This window comes from Haliaeetus albicilla, chromosome 11 (assembly GCF_947461875.1).
Source record: "Haliaeetus albicilla chromosome 11, bHalAlb1.1, whole genome shotgun sequence".
Classification (NCBI taxonomy): Eukaryota; Metazoa; Chordata; class Aves; order Accipitriformes; family Accipitridae; genus Haliaeetus; species Haliaeetus albicilla.
Window position 1 is genome coordinate 23,125,853 of NC_091493.1, and position 22,410 is coordinate 23,148,262.

A 22,410-nucleotide genomic window follows, 5' to 3' on the forward strand; every position below is an offset into this window, starting at 1 on the left:
TCCAAAAAGCTCTTCCCCCCCCCTTCCCTTAAAGCTTAAATTTCTGTATATTATATATTACATATTTATAGTTGTTCCAAAGAACCTACAGAACTGCCAAGAGAAAGTAGGAAATTTTCTCCACAAAATTATTTCACAATTATTCTTCTCCTGCCTATGCCTGGCACAGTAAGCACTCTTGGAAGTACTTTGCTTTTCCTTAAGAGCCTCAGAAACAGATGGTGTCAAGTCATCCTACAATGAGTTAATTTTTGAGCATATAAGGTGAAGATGAGGGTGCTGGATAGACAAGCTAACACTCCTAGTAATTCCCCACTATGTTATCTCGGCTTCCCTCATCTATTTCTCTTTCTATAATGCTAAGTCAAGTCATGCCCAGAAATAAAGATTCATTATATGCACAAAGCTCTCAAGTAGGCTAATACCCTTATCCAGTTGTTACCTTCTGCTCTTACAAAACCAGACAGCACTGCAGGAGGAAGCACTGTTATAAGGGTAATTAAAAAATTACTACAAGCTTTTGGTAATATTTAGCAATGGTGGTGGTTTTGCAAATGAGGTAAATCTTTTTTTCTGCTTTTTTCACTTTGGTGAGAAGTTAATTTAATTATTGAAACACTAGATAACGGGAAGCACTGGGAAGAATTAAGTATCACCTTGTGACAGAAGTGACAAGACTCGAATTCAAATCATGATGTAAAGAAATAAAACTAAAACCCCACAAAAACAAATTGCCACTTGGACACAGGAAAATTTAACTTTACTGACCTGTCAATGCCACAGTGTTTCCAGTTAAGAAATTTCTGTATGGAAGATGATGGAGCTTCTTTTCAGCTCTAGCTTGTTGCAGAGCAGAAAAAGTGATGCAGCATGCTAATAGTAGCAGAATTTGAGGCATATGTTCACATTTAACAGTGGCTGATTAACAGTTATTTCATAAAGCTTTTACCATCACTACATTCAAATATGTTCTAGTAATCAATGCAAAACCAGAGATTAATTCTTTAGGTTCATTTTATTAGCAATGAGGAATATAAAACTCTTAGGAAAATATTCTTAACATTTCAATATACAAGAATTGTCTATAAAAATATACTACTACATAACAAAGCCAGTAACTTCTACAAAACGTATCATTCAACATATATTTAACAATATATAGGACATAGTAAAAATCCTTTAATAAATGCTGAGGGTGTTTTTACCCCCTTTTTGTCAAGCAATAACTCATATAACATCAGAAATTATTCATTCTGATACACAGAAGTGTTATCACCATAGAAGTCTATGTATGTTCCACCCTGAAGTTACCTGCATCTGCAGGAACATAAAGCCACAACTTTTCTTTGGATGGACAGGCAGTTAATGACCACAAAAACATTCTGCTGGTAACTGCAACATCCTGCTGAAGTCAGTGTTGCACATCTGCTGTCAGCATTACCAACCCTGAATCCATGCAGGGACAGAGATCGTGCTTCTACTACCCTTGTGGGACTGATGCCACAGATGAGCCTACCATGGTTAGAGAACTGGAAAACAGACTCTTCCTGGTTAACTACTGCTAGTTAGCAAGGAAATAACTTTTTTAAGAGGCTGCCTCTCTAGAAATAAGCTTTCTTCCAACAGACAGTTCTTGAACAACAGCTCAAGGAAGAGACGCTACTGCAGGGGGGAAGTGTTTATACTAAATGATGATCAAGGGTAGTACTATCCATCTTGTCATTATCAATTACAGGAAGAGCCATCTTAGAACAGTTTTTGGAATTGGGAAAGAACCTAGTTTCAGAAGAAAAATGGCACATTGAACTAGTTATTTCACCAATGCTGTTATGCTGAAGTTACTTCGTGCCTGGTGTTAGACAAATGCGGGAAATATATTTTAATTATGTAGACTGCCCTTGCCTACACAACAAGCTTGTCAAATTCTTAGGGTAGATGTATTTAGAGAGCTTTTGGAGCATACTCTGACAACCAACTTAACCTGAAAGGAATTGGCTGCTGCACAGTGACAGTACGTAGCTTTTTCAGCCATCAGCTTTCTCTAGAAGGGTCAGGTACATAAGGCTTTAAGGCTATAAAGTCCCACTGAAGACAACAGATGATTATGGTGTTTTGCATAGTAAAGAACATAAGAAACATGCTTGTGATGCATCAGTAACAACCAAATCTTTTTACCCTGTGTTTATGTGCAAAATAACCAATAATTAATTATTACTCTTTCTATTCAGGATCCAGTGAAACCAGTACATTGAATTAATATGTTGAAATTCAAGAGAAACTTAACTCTATAGCATAGCAATTGCAATCCAACAACATTCCATCATATTACAAAGGAAGGACTTCCTATTAGAAAAGTACATTTATCAAACTTAAAAATACAGGTGATTAACATTAATAATATATTTCTGACTCAAAGCTCAGAAAAATAACATTTGACCCTGAGAAACTTGCTGTATTAAAACTTAAAAAGCTAAAAAAGATTTTGAAAGTAAAAATCTATCCAGGAAAAGAGGAAAAAAAAAAAAAAAGGAAAAATCAGAATCTGAAAGAATCAAGGCTCAGCCAGTTTCATTCTGATCCTCAAACTGTTAAGCTCCGGAAGAAAAAAAAAAAAAAGTTTGACCATCTTCACAGGAATTGTAAGAAATATTTTCAATTAAAAAAACCCCCAACATTTTCAAGTATCCATATTTTTGTATAATTTCATTCTTTTCAAGGCTTCCAACTAAAATTTAGGCTTTCAACCTACATTTGAGAGGAAGTAAAATTTTAAAATTGAGGTGGTTGAAAAAAACTTAAAGCTTAAATGTCTTCCATCCCCAAAATCATCTAGAAAAGCTAGTTACAGAAGCTAGCTTGTCATGCTTTATGACTAGAGAAGCCCTAGTCAAGTCCTTCATTCTCACACCAGTTAAACAATTCTCTAAAAGATGGATCAAAATCAAAATAATGTTCCAAAAAAAGACAATGTTCTCTAACATAGGATCTTGTTTAAATTATTATTTTAACAACTTAAGTATTTAGGAAGTTTTAGGAACAGCAAAAGGAAATAAGTAGATGGAGCCATAAGGAAACCCTATAGGTTTGGACAAAGAAAAAAAAAGTCATCTGGGGTTTTTGGCACTACAGGTATGGAAATATATCAAAAGAGTTTCTGCAAGAACTTGAGAGAAAAATTACCAATCTCTCTATCAGGTTGTTGATTTCAGGTCAGCTTTGTTAAGGGCAAGGAAGCAGTCCTTTCTTCAGTAGTCTGCTCTTCTCTATTAAGTGTAAACAAGATTCATTGAAATCACATGACCTAAAGATTTTTTTGATATAAACTTCCACATCATTTTTATTCTGTACTGACAAAGCAGCATTCATACTCTGTAATTTAAACTATTATCTAATTCCCCTTCCTAATGTTTTCACACTGTCACCAAGTTCAGGCTACTCTGGTTTTGCCCTCTCCAGCAACCTTCTAAAAAGTTATGTAGCTGGATCAGCTCCCAGCTCACTACACAACCACATAAGCCTGAGCACGGAGCCAACGGGAGGGAGCAGGACCAGCTGACAACCCAAGTTGACATCAATATGAACTGCTTTGGAACTACACCTTAATAACTGTCAATTCAAACACATGCATATTAAACATGAAGTGAAGCCATAAAAAATGCAGTCTGTTTTCCTTCCCTCCCCTGAAACCTGTTGCTCAATGGCAGTGATGGCTGAGCAGCAGAAGAAATAATCCTAGTTTACAATTTCAAGTACTAAGTGAAACGGGTGCCAAACTGGAATTTTGTTACTACATCAGGCTTTAAAGAGATGCAAAAGCAGCTCATACTTACTCCTGACCTTGTCAGCAGTAGCTGAACTTTAGCCTTCAGAAGAAGCAGAGAATGGACAGCTATAAGCAGGAACTGATTCTATCACTCAAGTGGAGTCTGCTCATGTCCATAAACATATACGGATTCAGTGTGCTGGTCTACATACAGAATCTTGCACAAAGATGGCTCCTCACACCCAGATACATCCCAAAGTACTATACACATTCCAGTCCTTCGGGACTCAGGTCCCTAGATCTGTCCTGCTGGGATGCAATGCTTATTGGCAAAAGAAAAGATATGTGACTGGAGTAAATCAAAATAAGGAAACACCTGCCACCTTTAGTGATTTTGAAAAAAAAAAATGTATCAAGTCTACAGAACACAGCATTCTCCTTCAGAAAAAACACTAGAGTGAGTAAATAACTGAAAACCACCTGATGATGCAAAGGACCAAATAAAGACCGAAGTTAAAATTTTCTTTAAGCACTACTGAGACAAGACTCAAAAGTACCTAAGATTCCATTTGGGAAAATCCCTCTACCTGATATTAAACATATATTCCTCCTCAAACATGAAGGACACAAAGATCAATAACACAAGCCTGTTTTCTTAGTATTTGTTGCTATCAAGATAAAGCCTACAAAAGTGAGAAGATGTGTAAGAGAAGTGACTAAGTGCAGATTCAAAAGGGCCAGCTGGAGAAATGGGGCTGTAGCTGCCCACTAGCTCTGTCTGATGTAGTGCGGATGCCTCCATGGCATGAGATGTGTATGCATAGCTCCACCCTCCCATCAAGCTCTCCTCAAACCTGTTCTGTACAATCTCTGCTATGATCTTGGCCAACCTGCATTTTCTCTGTAACTGTAATTACTCTGCACTCTTGTAAATTCTTAGGATATAGGCAAATGCTTTATTGTAAATCCTCCTAACTTTATGAGGGCCAAGAAGACTTAAACTTGGTCTCACAAAGAACTTTTGTACAAAAGAATCTAAACAAAAGGGTCATAAGCAGCATTTAAAATAACCTATGTTAAATATCTAAAAAATATAATTTTTTGCATAGAATAAAGAAAACTGCAGCTACAGAATAACATTCCATACCACAAGAAATAGCTAATTTACAAGTGGTATACAATCAACTGTTGTCTTGCATCACCGAGACTGCAGCAACTAAAGACACATTTATTGGGAAAATCACATTAAAAAAAGGGATTAGGTTGTTTCATTATGCCTGTAAAGCAAGTGCAAACATTTAAAATTTGTTTTAAAAGAAAGCAAAGCTGATAGATAATTTTCACAAGTTAATTTTCCCTGGATATTGCTTGGAAAGATGAAATAGCCTTTGTTCTTTTAGAATCCAAATTAAAAATAAATCCCCATTTGGCATCTGTTTTGTGGAAAAAAAAATAGAAAGCTTGTAAATATGCAAGCTTCATCTGTTCTATAAAAGTTGGATGTCTATAGGATTATAACTCTTTGTTCCCTTCTAACTTTTGTACTGCAGTCCCTCTGGTAATCAAGCACAGAATAGTATTAAGTAAGCCTGGGAGACTGATTTGCACTGCTCAGAAGAATAGAGAAAGGGTCTAAGAAGTGGAGAATCAGGTATTGTAGGAAAATAATAACCAAAAAACTATTGTCCACTTTTGACAGGAAGCAAACAACTTTTAAATATCTTTCTACTTCTCATATTTGCATGCCTAAATATAAGAAAAGCATATATCTAATCAGTTGTAAAAACATCTTCAATTTGGCTTTTTTTTTTTAAATCAACATTTTATTGGATATAACTTGGTAAATGAGATATTTAAAATAAATAAAAATAAATATTGTATATATATTTCAAGATTGCTTGTTTCTGTAATGAGTTAAGTGTCTGTATTGTTATATTTCATTTTGTTTAGCTTTTTTCAAGCTTTGTCGCCACTTACGAATGGCAGTTCCACAACTACTAGCTACTACACAAAGGGCACCTCCCACAGTCCACCAAGTTGGTAGATGATTGAGAAAAAGAATTTGTAAAATAAAAGCAAACACCACATCCATTGTTTTCATTATGGCTACAGGTCCAGCTTTCTCTATCTGTAATGCTTTTGTGAGAAATATCTGACCCCCTAACCCTAGCAAGCCTATTAATATTAGAAGAACCCTATCTTTACCACAGTATGGTAAACGCCATTCATTCATAACAAACAATGCTATAACACATCCAATTAAACCAATGACTGCATAATACCAAATTGACAAAAAATAATGCACAGATTTTCCCACCTTCCTTAGTATAACAAAAGTCAAAGCTGCAGATACTGTGCTTGTGATCGCTGCTATAGTTCCTTTAAGGTGATCTGTATAACTTCCTTCAATCCCCGTAACGTTTGACCCAAACAGAAATGGTGGTCTGGCAATAAGAACTACTCCAGTGATTGCGAAGAGGGTAAACAGAAGATCCCAAATACTGTATTTCTCTTTGAGAAAGATCCATGCCAGCAATGATGTAAAAACAGGACTGCTAAAAGTTATAACAGTGGCATCAGCTAGTGGCATGACTTGGAAAGCATAGTAGAGAAGAATCATTGCGCTAGAGCCAAGGAATCCTCGGAAGAAAAGAAAAATTCTTTTACCTTTTGGTCCCAAAAACCCTGTTCTGAAAAACAGAAATGTCACATTAATGTCACTGGCTTGCTTGTTTCATGACCAACATCCAATCACATTTAAATGTACACACCCTTCTAGATTGTACACACTTCTCTAGATGAGGGATTTATCTCGAATATCAAAATATTTTTAACTGTCTGATCACAGACCAATTTACTCCCATCACCACACGCAATCACATTCAGAGTCCAGAACCTGTTCTTCTAGCTATTAATTTTTTGCTTGCAAAAACAACCCAAGAGTATCTACAAATTACCTTCTATTTTTTAAGAACACCACTTCATGGAAGATCACTACATTTGATATAATCCCTGCAGAAACCTCTACAATTCAGGGAGTCAAAGATTTTGTTTTCTGAATTGTATTAAGAAACCATCAACTAATCCAAAACAATGCAGTTACACAACTGAAGTCTGAATTAAAGTAATATTACAATCTGATTTAAGTGAGTGATAATTCTAGATCTATTTTTAAGAAATAACTTTAAACATCTGCCACACTTACTTGTAATATATTAAACCAGGAAGAACAAATGCCATTTGGAAAACACATCGAAAGGCACTCACTTCCACTGAATGTACATCTTCTATTTTTTTAAGAAATAAAGAGGCCACTGAGAAAAGGAAGGCAGACAGTACGGTATAAAACAGACCAAGTCCTGGACACGCAGCTTTTTTCTTTGTTCCTGCAACAGATAAACTTCAGTTAATAATAATCTATTAGAAGATTTCTCAGGTCAGGCGGCTGTACATACTGCAGTGCTCCACACATTTGTAGCTACTCTTGTGGTAGAGGACACGGGAAGCAAAAGAAACAAATGCAAATACTACATGTATTTACCAGACCTACCTTGAAAATATGTTTCACTGACCACCACGGGTCTCCTTTTTTTCTTAAAACAGGAGTTAAGAGATGAACTCTAACACTTCGGATACAGAACTTCTCACAGTTCTACATGAGTTAGTAGGCTTTACTTCTTGGAGGCATCAGACTAGTTTGAGTGATTCACTATAGGACTAGTCGCATGATTATGACCACTGCCCAAGGACCAGTAAATACCCATGACTGCAAAATGGTCCATGGTCAGATTCTGAAACACTGAAACTCATTACCTTGGGAATCATCTGATTATTGAGTCAGTTAATTAAGGTTCATAAGCAACAATTCAATTTCCTTTCTCGCAAACACACATATGTAAAAATTGTGTGCAGAACCTCACTTTTGTTATACCTCATGTTCATTTTGCAGCTAAATCACTCCAAATTTGACCCAGACCTACAGAAGTTTTATATAACATTTTTATCTTGCTCCAAGAATCCAACTATTTTCCTCAAATAAACATCAAATACACATTTTTAAGCAGGAGAAATTTAGGTGACTAGTTTTAAAACATCATAGGCCTGCTTAAGGTACTGGTATCTATCACAGTTCCACGAAGACCTTCATTTCACCTTAGTTTATGCTTATTTATCAGACCTTCTCTTCCTGAAGTAGCTTCCCAAGTCTAATGGTTTCTATTAAAAAAAAAAAAAAGAAAGCAAACAGAGAGGGTGAACTGCTGCTGACCTCAACACCGTCTCCAAAGAAACCAGCCTTTTTTGTTATTGCTTTGCTGCATAAGAGGAACAGTCTTTCCACTGAACCTAGAGGTGAACACCATGGAAGAGAGAACCCATCTAAAAATTTGAGTGGGATGTTACTTCACTACCTCTTTTCTTTCTGTCTGCATAAAACACTGGGAGTTACCCTTTCTTCTACAACACCCTCTAAAGATAAGAGCAAGAACTCCATGTCCCTGAGGCAGTGTTTTGACAAAAGGGTGCCTCGTCTCAGTTAGTGTGGGAGCCCGTGAGCCTCCTGGATCCTCTAAAACATTATCAGCAGGGCACTGCTCTAAGTCGCTTAGCAATGAAGTATAGTTTTGAGGTGGTTTTTTTTTTGTTTTGCTTCGGGTGTGGTTTTTTGGGGGGTTTTTTGTGTTTTTTTTTAATTAACAAAACTTGTCACAACCATTTTGATCCTCCTTGAGATCAGGCTGAGAAACTGCATCTTACTACCTGAGAGCTGAGACTGTGGGCTGATACAGTGTGTACAGAGCACTGGTTCTGGCTTTAACAGTTCTAGGGGCCCAGGCTTTACACCTGCAACCAGAATTTGAAGTAGGCAGAAGGCCTGCTTTTCAAGGAGTCCAGCCACACTACAGCTAAAAATGGATGACAGTTTCTACTAGAAATATTTCTATTTAGCAACAGCCAATTACATAAAAGTGACTACAAAAACAACCAACACTGGACCAGGACATCTACCAACTATGAAACAGAGTGGATTTAAAGAACGCTCATGAATTACATAACATCCTAATCCACAGTCATGCAACAGAACTACAAAATCAACATCTCTAATATTATAGCAAGAGGAATCAGACTGGCCTATAACTGAAATGGGAAATCCAAACCCAGGCTGGCTTATGGATGAATGCAGCACAAACAGAACTATTAACTTTTATTTCAGGCACGATAGCTTGTCTGATTACTACAGAACGAAGCCAATCTAAACAATGGAAGTGATGAAATGGAAAAACCAATCAAATTAAAGCAAAGTAAGCTGAAAGGCTCTTATACCCAGAACTAAGCTTTGGATTTGAAGGAACAAAGAAAAAATCAGAAAGAACTCATTTTTGTAAGCTACCCAACATGCCAAGTCTATCAGAAACAGTATCTTGCAATACTAGAATTTAAACCATCAACATTTCATATTGCCAAAGCATGTACTCAGTGCAATGAGAAAGTGGTTTATTTCCTTTAAAAATAAAATGGTACAAGTTCTTCCACCAGAAACAAGAATTGCAGTTCTGAAGTGTACTTATTCCAAAACACGTTGTAAGGAGAAGTTAGGTTAAGATAACATTCCCACCCCACAAAATATTAAGCCTCCAAACACTAGCCCAACACCATCAAAATTCTCAAGCTCTCATGCTTTTTTAAAAAGCAGTGTAGCAGTCTGAAAATAAAAAAGTTTCAAGTAGTACCCACGTCCTCTTTATGAGTGGCTACAGATTTGAGATTTGGTTTTCCAATTTTATTCCCTGGCCATCTCCACACGTAAGGCTTTCAAACAATCTTCCACTCCTGTTTTAAGTCCTAGTCAAATGCCTTCCATTGCATGCCATTTTCTGGGTAAATTCTTTTTGTTTGCGTTTTAATGCCATGCTTTCTTGCAAACAGTTTTTATACTTGCAAAATGTATACAGTGAAGAAAATCACGCTTCTCACATACATGCATCTTGAGAACAGTAGCAGAGGCAGAAGGGTACTGGCTATAGGGAAGGTGGTCAGCGAGAAGATGACTCTCCCAGACCTTCAGGAGAGCCAGAAGAGGGTGATCCGTTCTTCACACCGTAAGAAGCAGAACAGCTCTTTCACAGACTTCAGGAAAGTGACAGGAGCACAACAGCCTGCGTATGAACTAATCACGGTCATGCAGACAAGATCTAGGCATGATTCATAAAGTTCAGCCGTTGACTCAATTAACATTTTGCTAGAGAGACTGGAAAAACAAAAACCAAACAAAAACCCAACCTAAAATGTATTTTTTGGTTAATAAATGCAAGTTTCTCAGGATTTCAAATAGGTTTTTTTTCCCCCAAGCTTTGCCTCAGAAGTGATACTAATGTGAATTTCACTTTAGTTATGCTATCTCTTCCAGCCTCTCCACAGCTCACCAGCTAACAAAGATTGCCATTTTATCCATTTTCTGCTGGAAGGTCAACTATAGTCCATATTTAATGAGGAACACACTTCCAGTGAAGTTGTTTAAAAATTACGCATGCTTAAGTACTTCAGATAACAACTTCAAAAATTATTTTAAGATGACATTTATGTTTTAAAAGGAAGCCACATTAAACTTACAAAAACATGTTGCGTACTCCACTGTAAGTCTGTGGCTTTAACAATTCAAAGTGACCAAGGAGCGAAGCACGGATTAAGACAAAACCAGGAGCACGCTCACGTTAAAGCGAGGTAAGAATTGCCAGGGAAGTCATAGCTGCAAGTACACGGACTTGTTGAACAGCGCTCATGCCCCTTCTCCACACGTTTACGGTGCCAGAAGTTCACGCTGCTAGAAGGCACCTCGATTTACCCAAACCAGGCAAGCCTTACTTTAAAACTTTGGCAAGAGGAAGTACTCTTTTCCCGAGGGATAATCCCTACGGCAGCTCTCGCAGCCCTACGTGTCGGAGCGACCGAGCAGCAGCCCGCCCCTGGGGACGGGAGCGAGCGGTGCGCGGCCGCAGCGGCCCCCAGCGCTCTGCCCGCTCCCGGGGCCGGGGGGGGGCGCACCGGGCGCCGGGCCCGAGCCGAGCCCGGCGTACAAGCACAAGGGCCAGCGCCACGGAGGGGGTCGTGCCTGCCGCCTCGCTTACTTCTTCACCAGGGTCCGGCCAAGCCCGGTAAAGAGCGGGGGGGAAGAGGGCGAGGCCGAACGCGCTCGCAGGGAACCCGGTGTCCCCCGCCGGGCAGCAGGTGGGAGCCGCCGCGGCCGGGGACGGCTCGGAGGCGGCGGGGCTCCAGCCTGCCCCCCCGCGGGCAGCCGGCGGCGGGGCCGGCGCAGGTGCCGGGCCCCGCTCCGCGGCCGCCCGAGCTCGCTCGGCGCCCCGCCGCCGCCTCCGGCGAGCCCCGGTGCCCGCGGGGCCCCTTCGTCTTCTTCCGCCCCGCCGGCAATGTCACCCCGAGAGCGGGCAGCCCAGCCAGGGGGGCAGCCCAGCCAGGGGGGCGCTGCCCCCCCCCGCCCCCCGCCCCGCTCGCCAGACTCCCCCCTCCTCACCAGGTGCCTTGCAGCAGCGCGGCCAGGACAAGCCCGAGCAGCAGCCACGAACGCGGCGCTCTTCGGCGCCCGCCGCCTCCATGCCGGGCGCCGGGCACAGGCACGGCTGCCCCGCACCGTCCTCCCGGCTCAGCGGCGCCTCCGGCTCCCTCCCGCCCGCGGCCGGAACAGCGGCGGCCTCGCCGCCCTGACACAGCACCATGCGGACGCCGGGCTGCCCGCGATGTTACCGGCTCCTCGCAGCCGGCAGCCACCTGGCCTCCTGCGCATGCGGTGCCGCCGCCCAGCGCCGCCCGGCTCCCTCCCCCGCCCCGCAGCGCCGGGCACCCGCGGAACAGCGGCGGCGGGGGGGGACGGGGCACGACACGACACACACACACGACCGTTCCAGGTCGCGGCTTAACCACCCCCCGCAGTAGGGCCCCGCCCGGAAGCAGCGGGGTTGCCAGTCCCCCTCCCACGGCAGGCACCTGCCCGAAAGCCCGGCGGGCGCCGCACGCCGCTGCCGGCCCGGGAGGCAGCGGCCGGCCCGGCGTCCCTCAGCCCCCGCGGTGGCCCCCCGAGAAGGGCGCGGCGCGGCGCGGCGCGGGCGGCGGAGAGCCCTGGCCCGGGCGAGGGGGCCGGGGCTCGGCGGGGAGGAGCGAGGCTGCGGTGCCCCGGGAGGGGGAGCTCTCATCTCGGCGGAGAGAGGAGCGGAGCTGGCCCCCGCCGGGCGGCCGGTGGGGTGGGGTGGGGGTGCTCGGCGGCCCGCGAGGTGCGGGGCGGCACAGGCCGCGGCTGCCGCTGAGCACAGCACCTGCCTGGGGCGGTGCGCTGGCGAGGAGTAGAACTGCGGGAAACGATGACGCCAGGTTACTTCAGGGGCGTTGTTGCGTCATCTGAGCGCCTGAAATTAAAGCGTGTAGCTGTTACCGTCCGAGGGACGGGTACCTCACGGTATCGGCTCACCAGCCTGCTCGCGGGCAGGATCGGGCCCGAGATAACAGAGCTTTTATTACAGCTTCTCCGTAGTCTGAGTGTCACAAATCCTACTGGTCCGAGCTCCGCACCGATTTAAATAGCTCGGCTTTCCTTCAGTGGGCGCATTAACATTTAATTGCCGTGTCAGCGAGCAGCAGCGGCAGCAGCATCTCTCCGTGGAAGCGCTGCTGCCTGCACCAGCCGCATTCACAGAGGTCAAAATGGAGATGGGAACCTGGTGGGCGATTTAGTCATTCTGTGTGCACATGAAAAGCCTTACAGGATTGTTACTAGGGTACAAAAATCATTTAACCGCCTTCTCACAGTCGGTTTTCCTTAAAAAAAACAATGCCACCTATGTCTTTGGGCAAGGGCATCAGAAAGGGGCAGTGGTGCGAAGAAATACAGAGTAGCCCCTTTTCCTTACCCACCGAAAAGTGCAGACAAAAAGAACCAGAATAAATTTCAAATGCTAGAGTTCTTCCCTTTTGAGCAAGTTGAGCTGTTACCAATAATTAAGATAGGGAGGAATTTCTATTCAAAGCAGCTCACACTCATCCTTTAGCTGCATAAATTAATCTGTGTTTATTTCTTGATTCTTAACAAGGGGAAATGTAATCTATAGCTTTAACAAAATGAGTACTAAGTGGTAAATCCAAGCTATTTCACAAAAGCTATTTCAAGCTTTCCCTCAAGCTACCTCATAAAAGCTATTTCAAGCTTTCCTTGTCTCTGATTTAGTACGTTTTATAGCCCATGCTAACCCACCAGAGGCCATAAGTATTTCATTATCTCAGAGCTAACATTTGATTAATATGACCAGAATTCTTTCCCAAATTATTCTTAACTAAAAATTAGATGTGTTATATCAATTATTAAAAGAGAGAAAATACATCAGTCAAAAAGTTTGTGTTGAAATCAGGATTAATAAAGATATACATTATCTGAACTCCTCTTACTATAAACTAAGAAAATAAGTAAATATCCGCTGCACTAGATATAAACTACTTCTATTAAAGCTCCTGTCAGCATAGTCCTCTACAAAGTCTGTACTGAAAGCTTTACTAAGTCTTTCCTCTGTGGAGATGCAGTGGCAGCTATATGCCCCACAAAAGGGAGAATCAGGCCAGCAAAGTTTCCCAAAGAGATGCCCTTAATTAAGTAGTTACTTTGGCCTGATGCACTTCACTATCCCTCAGAGTTTGTTTTAATTTAGAGAGGGAGGTGCAAATAAACCTGGCAGCCTGCTGCTTCCCCAGGAAACTTAGACTTCTCTCTACTCCAAGGCAGCTTTTACAGGTCGCTGTTCCATGAATCGCCAACGCAAAGTTAGAGCTGTCTTTCCCCAGAGAAGTTTTGGTGAAAGACAGCAGTGGAGATTCTGCCTCTCGCCAGCTGTCCCGGGGTGGCAACCCCGCAGGACTCTAGGAGGAAGACCTGGCACATCCCCCGGCCAGCCAGCGTGAAGAAGGCTTGCAGAGCACACACACCCACAAGAAGGCCTGTCTTCAGGGTCACTAGGTGACTTACCTCTGTAGTCATCAACAGCAGAAACAGTTGGCTAGCTTGAGTCTTCAGTGAAGAAAACCAGAGCCAAAACATTTAATCCATAGTATGGACACAACAAAATTTAGTGAGTTCTTACGATTTCTGGCTATTTGCTTATATACTTTGTTAAAATATGCAGATTATGTATTCATTTTATAATACTGCCACTATGAAACCCAAAGTAACATTTTTAAGTGCCACAATGCCAAATACTGTGCTGTAGAGAGTTTTGAAGAGACTCTGCAACAACCCCCTCTGCACTCCCCCATGTCTGGCTTCAAAAGGGAACATCTAAGGGCAGTGTTTGTTTATGCCAAGATACACAAAGTGTTCTGTTTGCTCCTGGTCAAACTGCCAGGCTTGTCTCAGCTTGAGAGCTTCCAAGTTCTACTAGTCAAGTACAACCCTCTTCTCTGAGTAACGAGAGTACTTCCAAAATGACAGAGCAGTTGCAGCTGCCCAAACTAACCAGTAGGCAAAAGTAATTTGCAGTCACGCTGCCCTAGATTGGAAAATTAAGTAGCTGCATAAATGTGACAGGTCAATGTTTTATGCAGCCCTTTCAAGTACAGATTAAGCCTCGTCTGTGTAATACGGTGCTCAGAACTAGCCGTTCCTTTCTCCAGCACATTGCTAGCTTGCAACCAACAGTAGAGCAGTAAAGACCTCCTATAGTATCTTTCCTGAGTGCAAAGCCCATAAGAAAAGCTTTAGTGAACCTGGTCAATTTGACCCTTGAAAATTAAACTGCAGCACCAGCTAGAATGGCATTTATCTGGTTTCCATAATATCATAAGCGCAGAGAGGGAGCCACCTTCTCCTGCATAGTCACCACTCTCCAACAGAGAGTGTTCTTGGGTTACTCTTTTCAAAGGAGGAATATTCTCATCCTCATCCAGAATTTAGGCAGACCGTTTTTGTCATAATAAATGCCAGGAACAAGTCAGTGCTTCATCACAGGTTGAGATACAGACCTGACAGGTACTTAGTAAAGTACTGTAATGCATCACTGGTCTGGGTCTGTGTGCCTGGTGAGGGATCCTTTGGTGTTCGGTTTCCATCTCCCTGCCTGCAAGTGCTGTCTCCGACTCCTCAGAGTGGCTTTTCAGAAACTCTAACAGGCACAAATGACAAAGCAATTATGTGAGTTTTGTGGAGAACCGTGGGAGTTTTCTATGAGATTATAAGAACTTTATCCACTATCACATCATTTCTTTTATCCACCGCTGAGCCATCCTAATAAGCTTTTTGAAACACTGCTGCCTCGTGGAGGTTTAGTGAGAACTAAATAATACCAACCCAGGGAGCCCTGGAACTGAACTAGCCCTTCCTCGCCCCACCTAAGGGCAACGCTAAGGGCTCTGCAGAGCACCGGCAGAAAAGACAGCAGGCTGGGTTCCTGGGTACTGCACGTGGAAAGCCCTGGTGACTTCTATCCCAATTTGATCTTAACATAGCTGTGCCAGCACAGTTATGTACTGCTTAAGCTATAAAAATAGTAGCAGATTTAAATCAAAACAGCAGTCCGTATTGATGGCTTTTATTCTGTAAAAATGCTAATTCTGTAAAACCACTTTTAAGATCTTCATTTGGGATTTAAGTTGCTTAGCAATAAATTTATTAAAACTAACATAGGCTAGTGCAAAGGAAGTAACACAATAAATAATAAACTTGCATTTGTTCCTTTCCTTCTGTAAAGGTTTAACACAAAAATAGATAAGAATTACTTTATCAGCTTCTGAAATGGATCCAGCTCTTAAGTGCATTGTAATAACCATTTACCTCTGCACCTGAATGCCATAAAACAGATTATTATTGCAGCACCAAGGAGTTTCATTGTCCCGGTCATTCATTCAAACTTCTGGTCAACCCGGAGTTGTTGTTTGGGAACCATAGAACAGCTGAGGTTGATGGGCACATCTGGTGCCTTGAAAGGTTGTCTAGTCCAACCTCCCCTGCTCAAAGCAGGGTCAGCTGGAGTTCAGGGCTGTGTCCCTTGGAGTTTTGAATATCTCCAAGGATGGAGACTGTGCCACCTCCCTGGGCAACATGCTCCAGTGTTCAATCACCCTCACAGTAAAAAAAAAAATTAAAATGAATGAGCCCTTGTAGTCTCGCAGCCCAGTGAAGATGTGGTCCAGATGAGCTGCTGCCGCTCCATCAAAATTCCAGTGCATGTCTTAGTGGTTTTTATATCTGTCTTATGTGCTAGAAGAGACCTGTATTTTTCAGCTTCCCTGTTAAGGTGGACGGTGAATGATACTCAGTTTTGCCGTCACCACAAATTGCTTCCACGTCTATATATACGACTGTTGTACAAACATTTAATCTTGTGTCAAAGAGCATGTTCAGAGTATCACAGTTTTCCTCCTCCTGAGTTGGTGGTTGTACTGAATAGTACTACAGTAATAGGAGATAGGCTAGAACATTGTCATAACAGGGAATCCTGCAATTACAGTCAATATAATGGAGAGATCCTGGGGCTCTTTTTAAATGTGTTTTTCAGATTGCAGTATTAGCAGTTGCTGTTCAGGAAACTGAAAGTATTGAGACAAGTACATTCAGGTAGAAGTAAGGAGTATGTAGCAAAAAACTTCTGTGGTTTTCAGAATGAAAGATTTTTTTTTATTATTACTTCTGAAGAATTGAAAAATAATGGATAAACAGGACAATATTCAAATTCTGCTTCTATACTTGTTCGTGTGCTTTCAATCCAGTGTTAAAGGTGTGCTGCTTAGCTGATTATGGTCACATAAAGGTCACGCAACATTGCTTCTATCCTCAGATCCTTAACTACACTGCTTGCTAAGCACTCAATTCTCTGTAGCTAGTATTCATGGAAGGATAAATTAATAATTTTCCATGTGCACTGAACACTGTAGGCTTAGTGTTTTCTTTCTTGTATTTCACATAAGCTTCTGAAGAATTTATGCAAATCTAGATGGTGATCCTTAAATTAAAAATATTATATCATTTCTTGTTCTCTTTAAGCACGTAGAAAAGGCTGTTATTCCAATACAGCTTGGACAAAAAAATCTTTTATTTTAAACTCTTAATAAAAAAAGCTATCTGATTCTTTCTCTTTCTTTCTCTATCACTTTGTGTCCACTGAAGAACATAAACATCTAAGCGAACCACTAGTAGCTCGCTGGTAGGCAACAAAATGAACGGTAGTACTGATTTTGTTGATCATAAATGTATTTGCCACAGGCCAAACCACTGTAAGTTTTGTAAAGCATGGTGGCTGGTGGCATTTGGGTATTTGCCCTGGTACTCAGAGGAAACAGCAGCACTTGCTGCCTTACTGCAGTGAAGTTTTACGTATTGTTATCATGCAACAAGTATACCATGCTAAAAAAGGCAAAACTTAACTGAGTTAATCTCAATGAACAGAGTTTTTAATGGTAATTGTATATTTTTATATATATGTATATAGACCCCAAGTGCCTCTATCTCAGGTGTATCTTAGGTGCATACACATATATGTGTATGTATTTAGTTTATACTGTGAAGGTAATTAACATAATTCCTACATGTTTCAAACTAGCAGTGCTTGATAAAACATAACATTGTCAAGGGTATTACTTCTACTTCTTTAGGAGAATCTATATTTCAAATATAAACTTGGCAAAGCAACCAACATGAAAGCTTGAATTTGGAAAAATCTCCTTTCTGGCAAAAGAAGTGTGGGTGGTGTTTTATTCAGACATATTGTTTCATTTGGTTGGTTGAGGGTATCTGAGTCCTCGCTATATGTAAAAATTTTCCAGGAAAGTGCATATACTATTTTTTTTTTTTTATATACTAGAGGAACATGGATTCGCTGTAACACAGTAACTGTCATAATTGCCTTTTCAGTTCTTTATTGGGGCCATTTAGGCAGTGAAGAGCTTGCAGCCTTTGCATGTTACCTTTCCCTTACTGTACCTTTGATCTGATGTGTTAGTACTATTGCTAGGAATGCAGAACATCATCAGATTATCTGTAAAACTAAGCTCTGTTCCCTTTGAATAACTTTTTACTCATAAAGAGTAATATCATCCACTGCATACAGAAATGCACAGTGAACAAAAATAAAATAAGAGAAAATGAACAAGGAATCCAGAAAAAAAACCCAAACGTTGGTGGCATTTGATGTGTAGAAGAGAAGAAATGGGCATGCTAGCGTTTATGTATGGATTGCCCTGGGTAGGTGCTCCTCCTGGTAAGCATCTCCTCCTGGTAGCTGCTTAAATTTAGATATTTCCAAAATAAAATGTTTTATTTTGGAAATATCTGAATTTAATGTTTTGACATTTTCAGCCCCCAACATCTTTTTCATTTAAAATTATTTCCCAAATCCATCCCAGTTTCTGGATCTTTCAAAGAATCGTGTTTGGCAATTTTGATAACTTGACTTGGTTTTTTCCACCTTTTCCTTGGAGGAGTTCTTGGAAATCACCTAGGAACTTGTCCTGTTATTTAGTGCAAATTGCCACTTATGTATAGGAGAGATTACTGTATAAGCTTGTTCAACACAGCTACCAAAGCCAAAGGGCTTGGAAGAGGGAAGGGCAGATATTCTCTGAAATATATATAGAGAAAAGAGGAGTGGGCAGCAGGTATCAGTTACCATTCTGCAACATGCTTGAATAGAAATAATGTAATCATGAAATACATGGTCTTTCTAAATTACTTAGGTAGAGAATTAGTAGTAGACAAGGGGAAGTATTTTCTTCCTTCATAGCAGTCGGCACTGTGGAGAGATGAGAAGGAGAAATAAAAAATTATATAACTTTAAAGTTCATGGTGATTTTCCAGAGCTTTCTTTTCTGGCAGGCAGTACAGCACAAAAATCAGATAGTAGAAGTACGGCTTGAGTGCCATGGAGCGTTAGAGCTCCAAAGGAGGAGTGGAGGAAAGTGGAAATTGCTTACAGTTACCACTGATCATTTTTGCTTGTTTTGTTTTGTTTTGTTCTATAATGGCATTTGTGGCTGTTAAAAGAAGATAATGTTCAATTATATTTTTTCACTGTCATCATAACTGATTTTTACAGCAATAAGAATGACTGAATGTATAGTTTATCTTCATGGAGGGGGAGGGAACTATTTCAATCAGCTGCATTTCCTGGCACTTACACAGTACATTTCCTATTCTGTAAGCTATCTGCCTGGGGCTGCTCTGCAGGGCAGGAAGGGGGAAACTTCCTTACTTGCAGCTCCTGTAATTATTAAGCATTCATTTACATGCCTTACTTGAGGGAGATTATTCTTCCTTGGCTTCTACTTTTCCCCAGAACAAACATTACATACAATGTACGTAACCTTGTCACAGGTGATGGATCAGTATTAGTGTATTGGGACTCTATCATACATACATATATTTATATATATGAATGATACATTGTTTATATAAAACTTATTTATTTTCTGTATTTATATAAACATATGATATCTATAAAACACTAACATGATTCAGCCTGTGCACCTCTCATCTTGTTCTGACATGCTAGCACAATGTCTGCTCCTCTCAGTTTGCTTGTGCTAGTATGTTCAAAGGGGAATGATCTGAAATACAACCCTTACTTGGTGTCACGGGAGGAAAACCTTGCAACACAGGTTTTAAAACCTTTTCCATTTGTCCGAGTCACAGATACAGGTGGGGTCTTTTTAGTTTTCATTATTTTTTAAGGGAAGTCAGTGCTCCTTCATTACCTCCCAGAGCTGCAATGCAGAGCTGCATTCCTCATTATAGCAGAAAACCCTGCTGCTGCCAAGCATGCAGAATGTACCGATTCTAGGCATTTTGGTGTCCACAAGAATACTTCCTTAAGGCAGGAAGCATGGTTTCTTTTCCTTCCTTGCTGGAGGCTGAGAGGGTATCCTGGGAAATCATCATGCTGTATTTCTCATACTCTTTTTTTTTTTTTTTTTTAATAAGCATTGCTTCTGGCCGAGTAGGCAGGATGTTGGAGCACATGAACCCTGGTCTAACTCCGAAAGGTTATTTTTAATGTCCCTGTAACCTCAGCTAGCTCGGATCCTGCTAGCAGTGCCAGTGCGGCAGCCCCTCAGGAATGGGCTGACCAAGCTTTTGCAGAGTGTGCTGATCTCTCTGCAATCTGTTCCCGACTCCCCGGCAAGTGGACGCTAAGTGAGCTTGGGTTTGATGACACATGCAAGCTGATTACTCCCTCTGAAATACCAGCAAAACCAGGAATGTTCCGAAATGCAAGAGCTGGCGTCCTCAAGACCCTGCTGAGTTGTCCTTGTCTCTGGGAGGAGTGCCTCCGGTCCGTGGCTGTACATCAAGGAAATTGCCACTGTTGCGGCACACATGGGCTTGTTCCCTTCTTCCAAGTGCAGCTTCTGGGCTGCCGGCACCTTGCGCAGGCACAAGGAGGGCTACAAGGTACTCTCAGACAGGGAAACAGAACCTTGCAATTTACTGTCTTAAGAGAGCTCTGGTTGTATACAGTGATACCACTGTAGCATCGTTTATTTGTAATAGTCTTGCCAGGTACACTTTACAGATCTTGTCACTGAATTAACTGATTATTTTGCAGTTTTACCTAGTTACATTTATGCATACTTTTACACAACAGTCACAACCACCCCAGTAGTAGGATTTTTTGAGAAGCAGTTGAAATTAGCTTCCTTTTTTCTAATTCTTAGATCCTTTGATAGTGTCACTGCTCTCAAAATAACTTTACAGAAATTCTGAAACGAGTTGTACTCCTGGAACAAGCATTCATTTCCTATTTGGTTCAAGCTAATAAAATATGGTTATTATACTGCTGTTGCAGTTTGATGTACTCCAGAACCCTGCACAGAAAGGCAGAGCTTTCCTAGCGGCTGCTGTACCAGATATTTTTTCTAGGTCTCAGCCTTGAAGTGAGTTTAGTTTGAAGGACTTATTGTTATCTTAAATTGGGCTAAGGAGAAATTAGAGATAGGTTTAAGACTGGACTAATGCCAGCACATATGGATTATTTGAAAGCAGTGGATTTTTATTGATGTTTGCAGTTTATAATCCAGGTAGCTAATGCCTTCAAAAGTAAACATTTAGAGGATGTTCTCTTTTCAGTAATGTTCTATATATCCGAAAATTTAGACATTCACAGGTGCAATTAAACTTTCCAAAACTAAAGAGATTTCCTGACCACAAACTATTGTTTCTGTTCCAGCTTTGTCCTTTTTCTTCCTTTGGTTTGCACTCTGGAGCAACATACTTATTGGTGTTTTTCCTGAATGGGCAGCATCATTATGTTATTGTACATGGAGGATAAAAGGGAGCAGGACAGAGTTTTCAAATTTCACAGTTATTTGGAAATTGTGAAATCTGGGGTTGTTTCTTTCTTTCTTTCTTTGGCTTTTTTTCCAAAACTGGCAGTGTGTTCTTGTGTTTTAGAAATTACTCCCTCACAGGACAATACCATTACCTGGTTAATGATAAGGTACTTTGCAACTAGTATTTCTACAGCTCTAGTATTCAACTCTTAATAATAAGTTTATAAAAAGACTGAGTTCTTTTCTTCCCAGGGGAGTCTATGTCTGTCAGGACTTACATAGCTGAAGCCAGCCAAAGTTGTGCAGTTACATTTTCAAGCACTTGCAAATAGCTTGCCAAAATTTTCTTATTGTTGACATCCTCAAAATATATGTTGCCCCTACCTTCCAGATTTTTTCAGTGTTCATGTTCTCAGTATTATAAATGCTTCTGAACAGCTAATTCATATGTTCATCTTATATATTTTATTTTGTGAATCTCAGCAACAAAGTTGAGCTAATTTCTGAGCAGTGTGTCTCCAGGAGTGAAAATAGGAAATGCCACACTGGAGCACATTCATTACCCAGCTGCTTGGCTGTCCTCTTGTCCAAAATGGCTACAGCCAGATGTTTCTGACAGAAGTCCAAAGAACCTCCTCTTCCCTAATGGTTAGAAATTATTTTAAGTACTAAAAAAAGAGAAATACATTTTTTAAGTAATTTGTCCACGTTTGACTTTTCTGAATGCCATGTTCTTGTTCTCAACAACTGCCTGTTGCAATGAATGCCACGGTTTAATTGGGGGGGGGAGGGAGTATTTTTGTTTATGGCTTGGTGTTTGCTAGAGTTGAGTGTCATCTTGTTCCACACCTCCGATGAGTTTTTCAACATTTCCCTGAGTCTTTAATCATTCTGCAGTGTGGTTTCTGAGATGGCTACATTAGTACTGCATGCAGTATTTCAGATAAGGCAACAGCATTGATTTGCCATAACCTGTAGTGTTGTTTTCTTCCTACTACCCTGCACATGTTGTAACCTTATTTTTTTATTCCTGTAGCTGTATATTGAGATTAGTGTCTTGCTGAGTTGTTCACAACAGTAAGTTGCCTTTCTTTAACCACTAATTTTAAACCTTGCAAGCATTTCTTTCCTATGTACAATATTTTGCATTTCTGGACCCTGAACTTCACTAGTCAGCCTGTCCTGCTTGTTTAGTTACCTACCTTCTCCTGAAATTTTACACTTCCATTTTCGACTATGATTTCAGATTTCGACCAGATATAAATGCGGATCTTACTGGTCTGAAACTCCACTGATTATCCCATGAACTTTTTATAAAAATAGACACGATATTTGTTGCTTCC

At 41.1% G+C, this 22,410-nt stretch overlaps 1 protein-coding gene across 1 annotated transcript; it reads right to left on the reverse strand.

Moving 5' to 3' along the window:
• Positions 1-996: 996 nt before the first annotated feature.
• SLC35G1 (solute carrier family 35 member G1) lies at positions 997-11,795 on the reverse strand. Its single transcript, XM_069796625.1, has 3 exons — positions 11,289-11,795; positions 6,969-7,149; positions 997-6,453 (listed from the first exon to the last, which is right to left on the reverse strand). The coding sequence occupies exons 1-3, from the start codon at positions 11,488-11,490 to the stop codon at positions 5,694-5,696; spliced, it is 1,143 nt and encodes a 380-aa protein (XP_069652726.1). The 5' UTR covers positions 11,491-11,795; the 3' UTR covers positions 997-5,693.
• Positions 11,796-22,410: the final 10,615 nt, after the last annotated feature.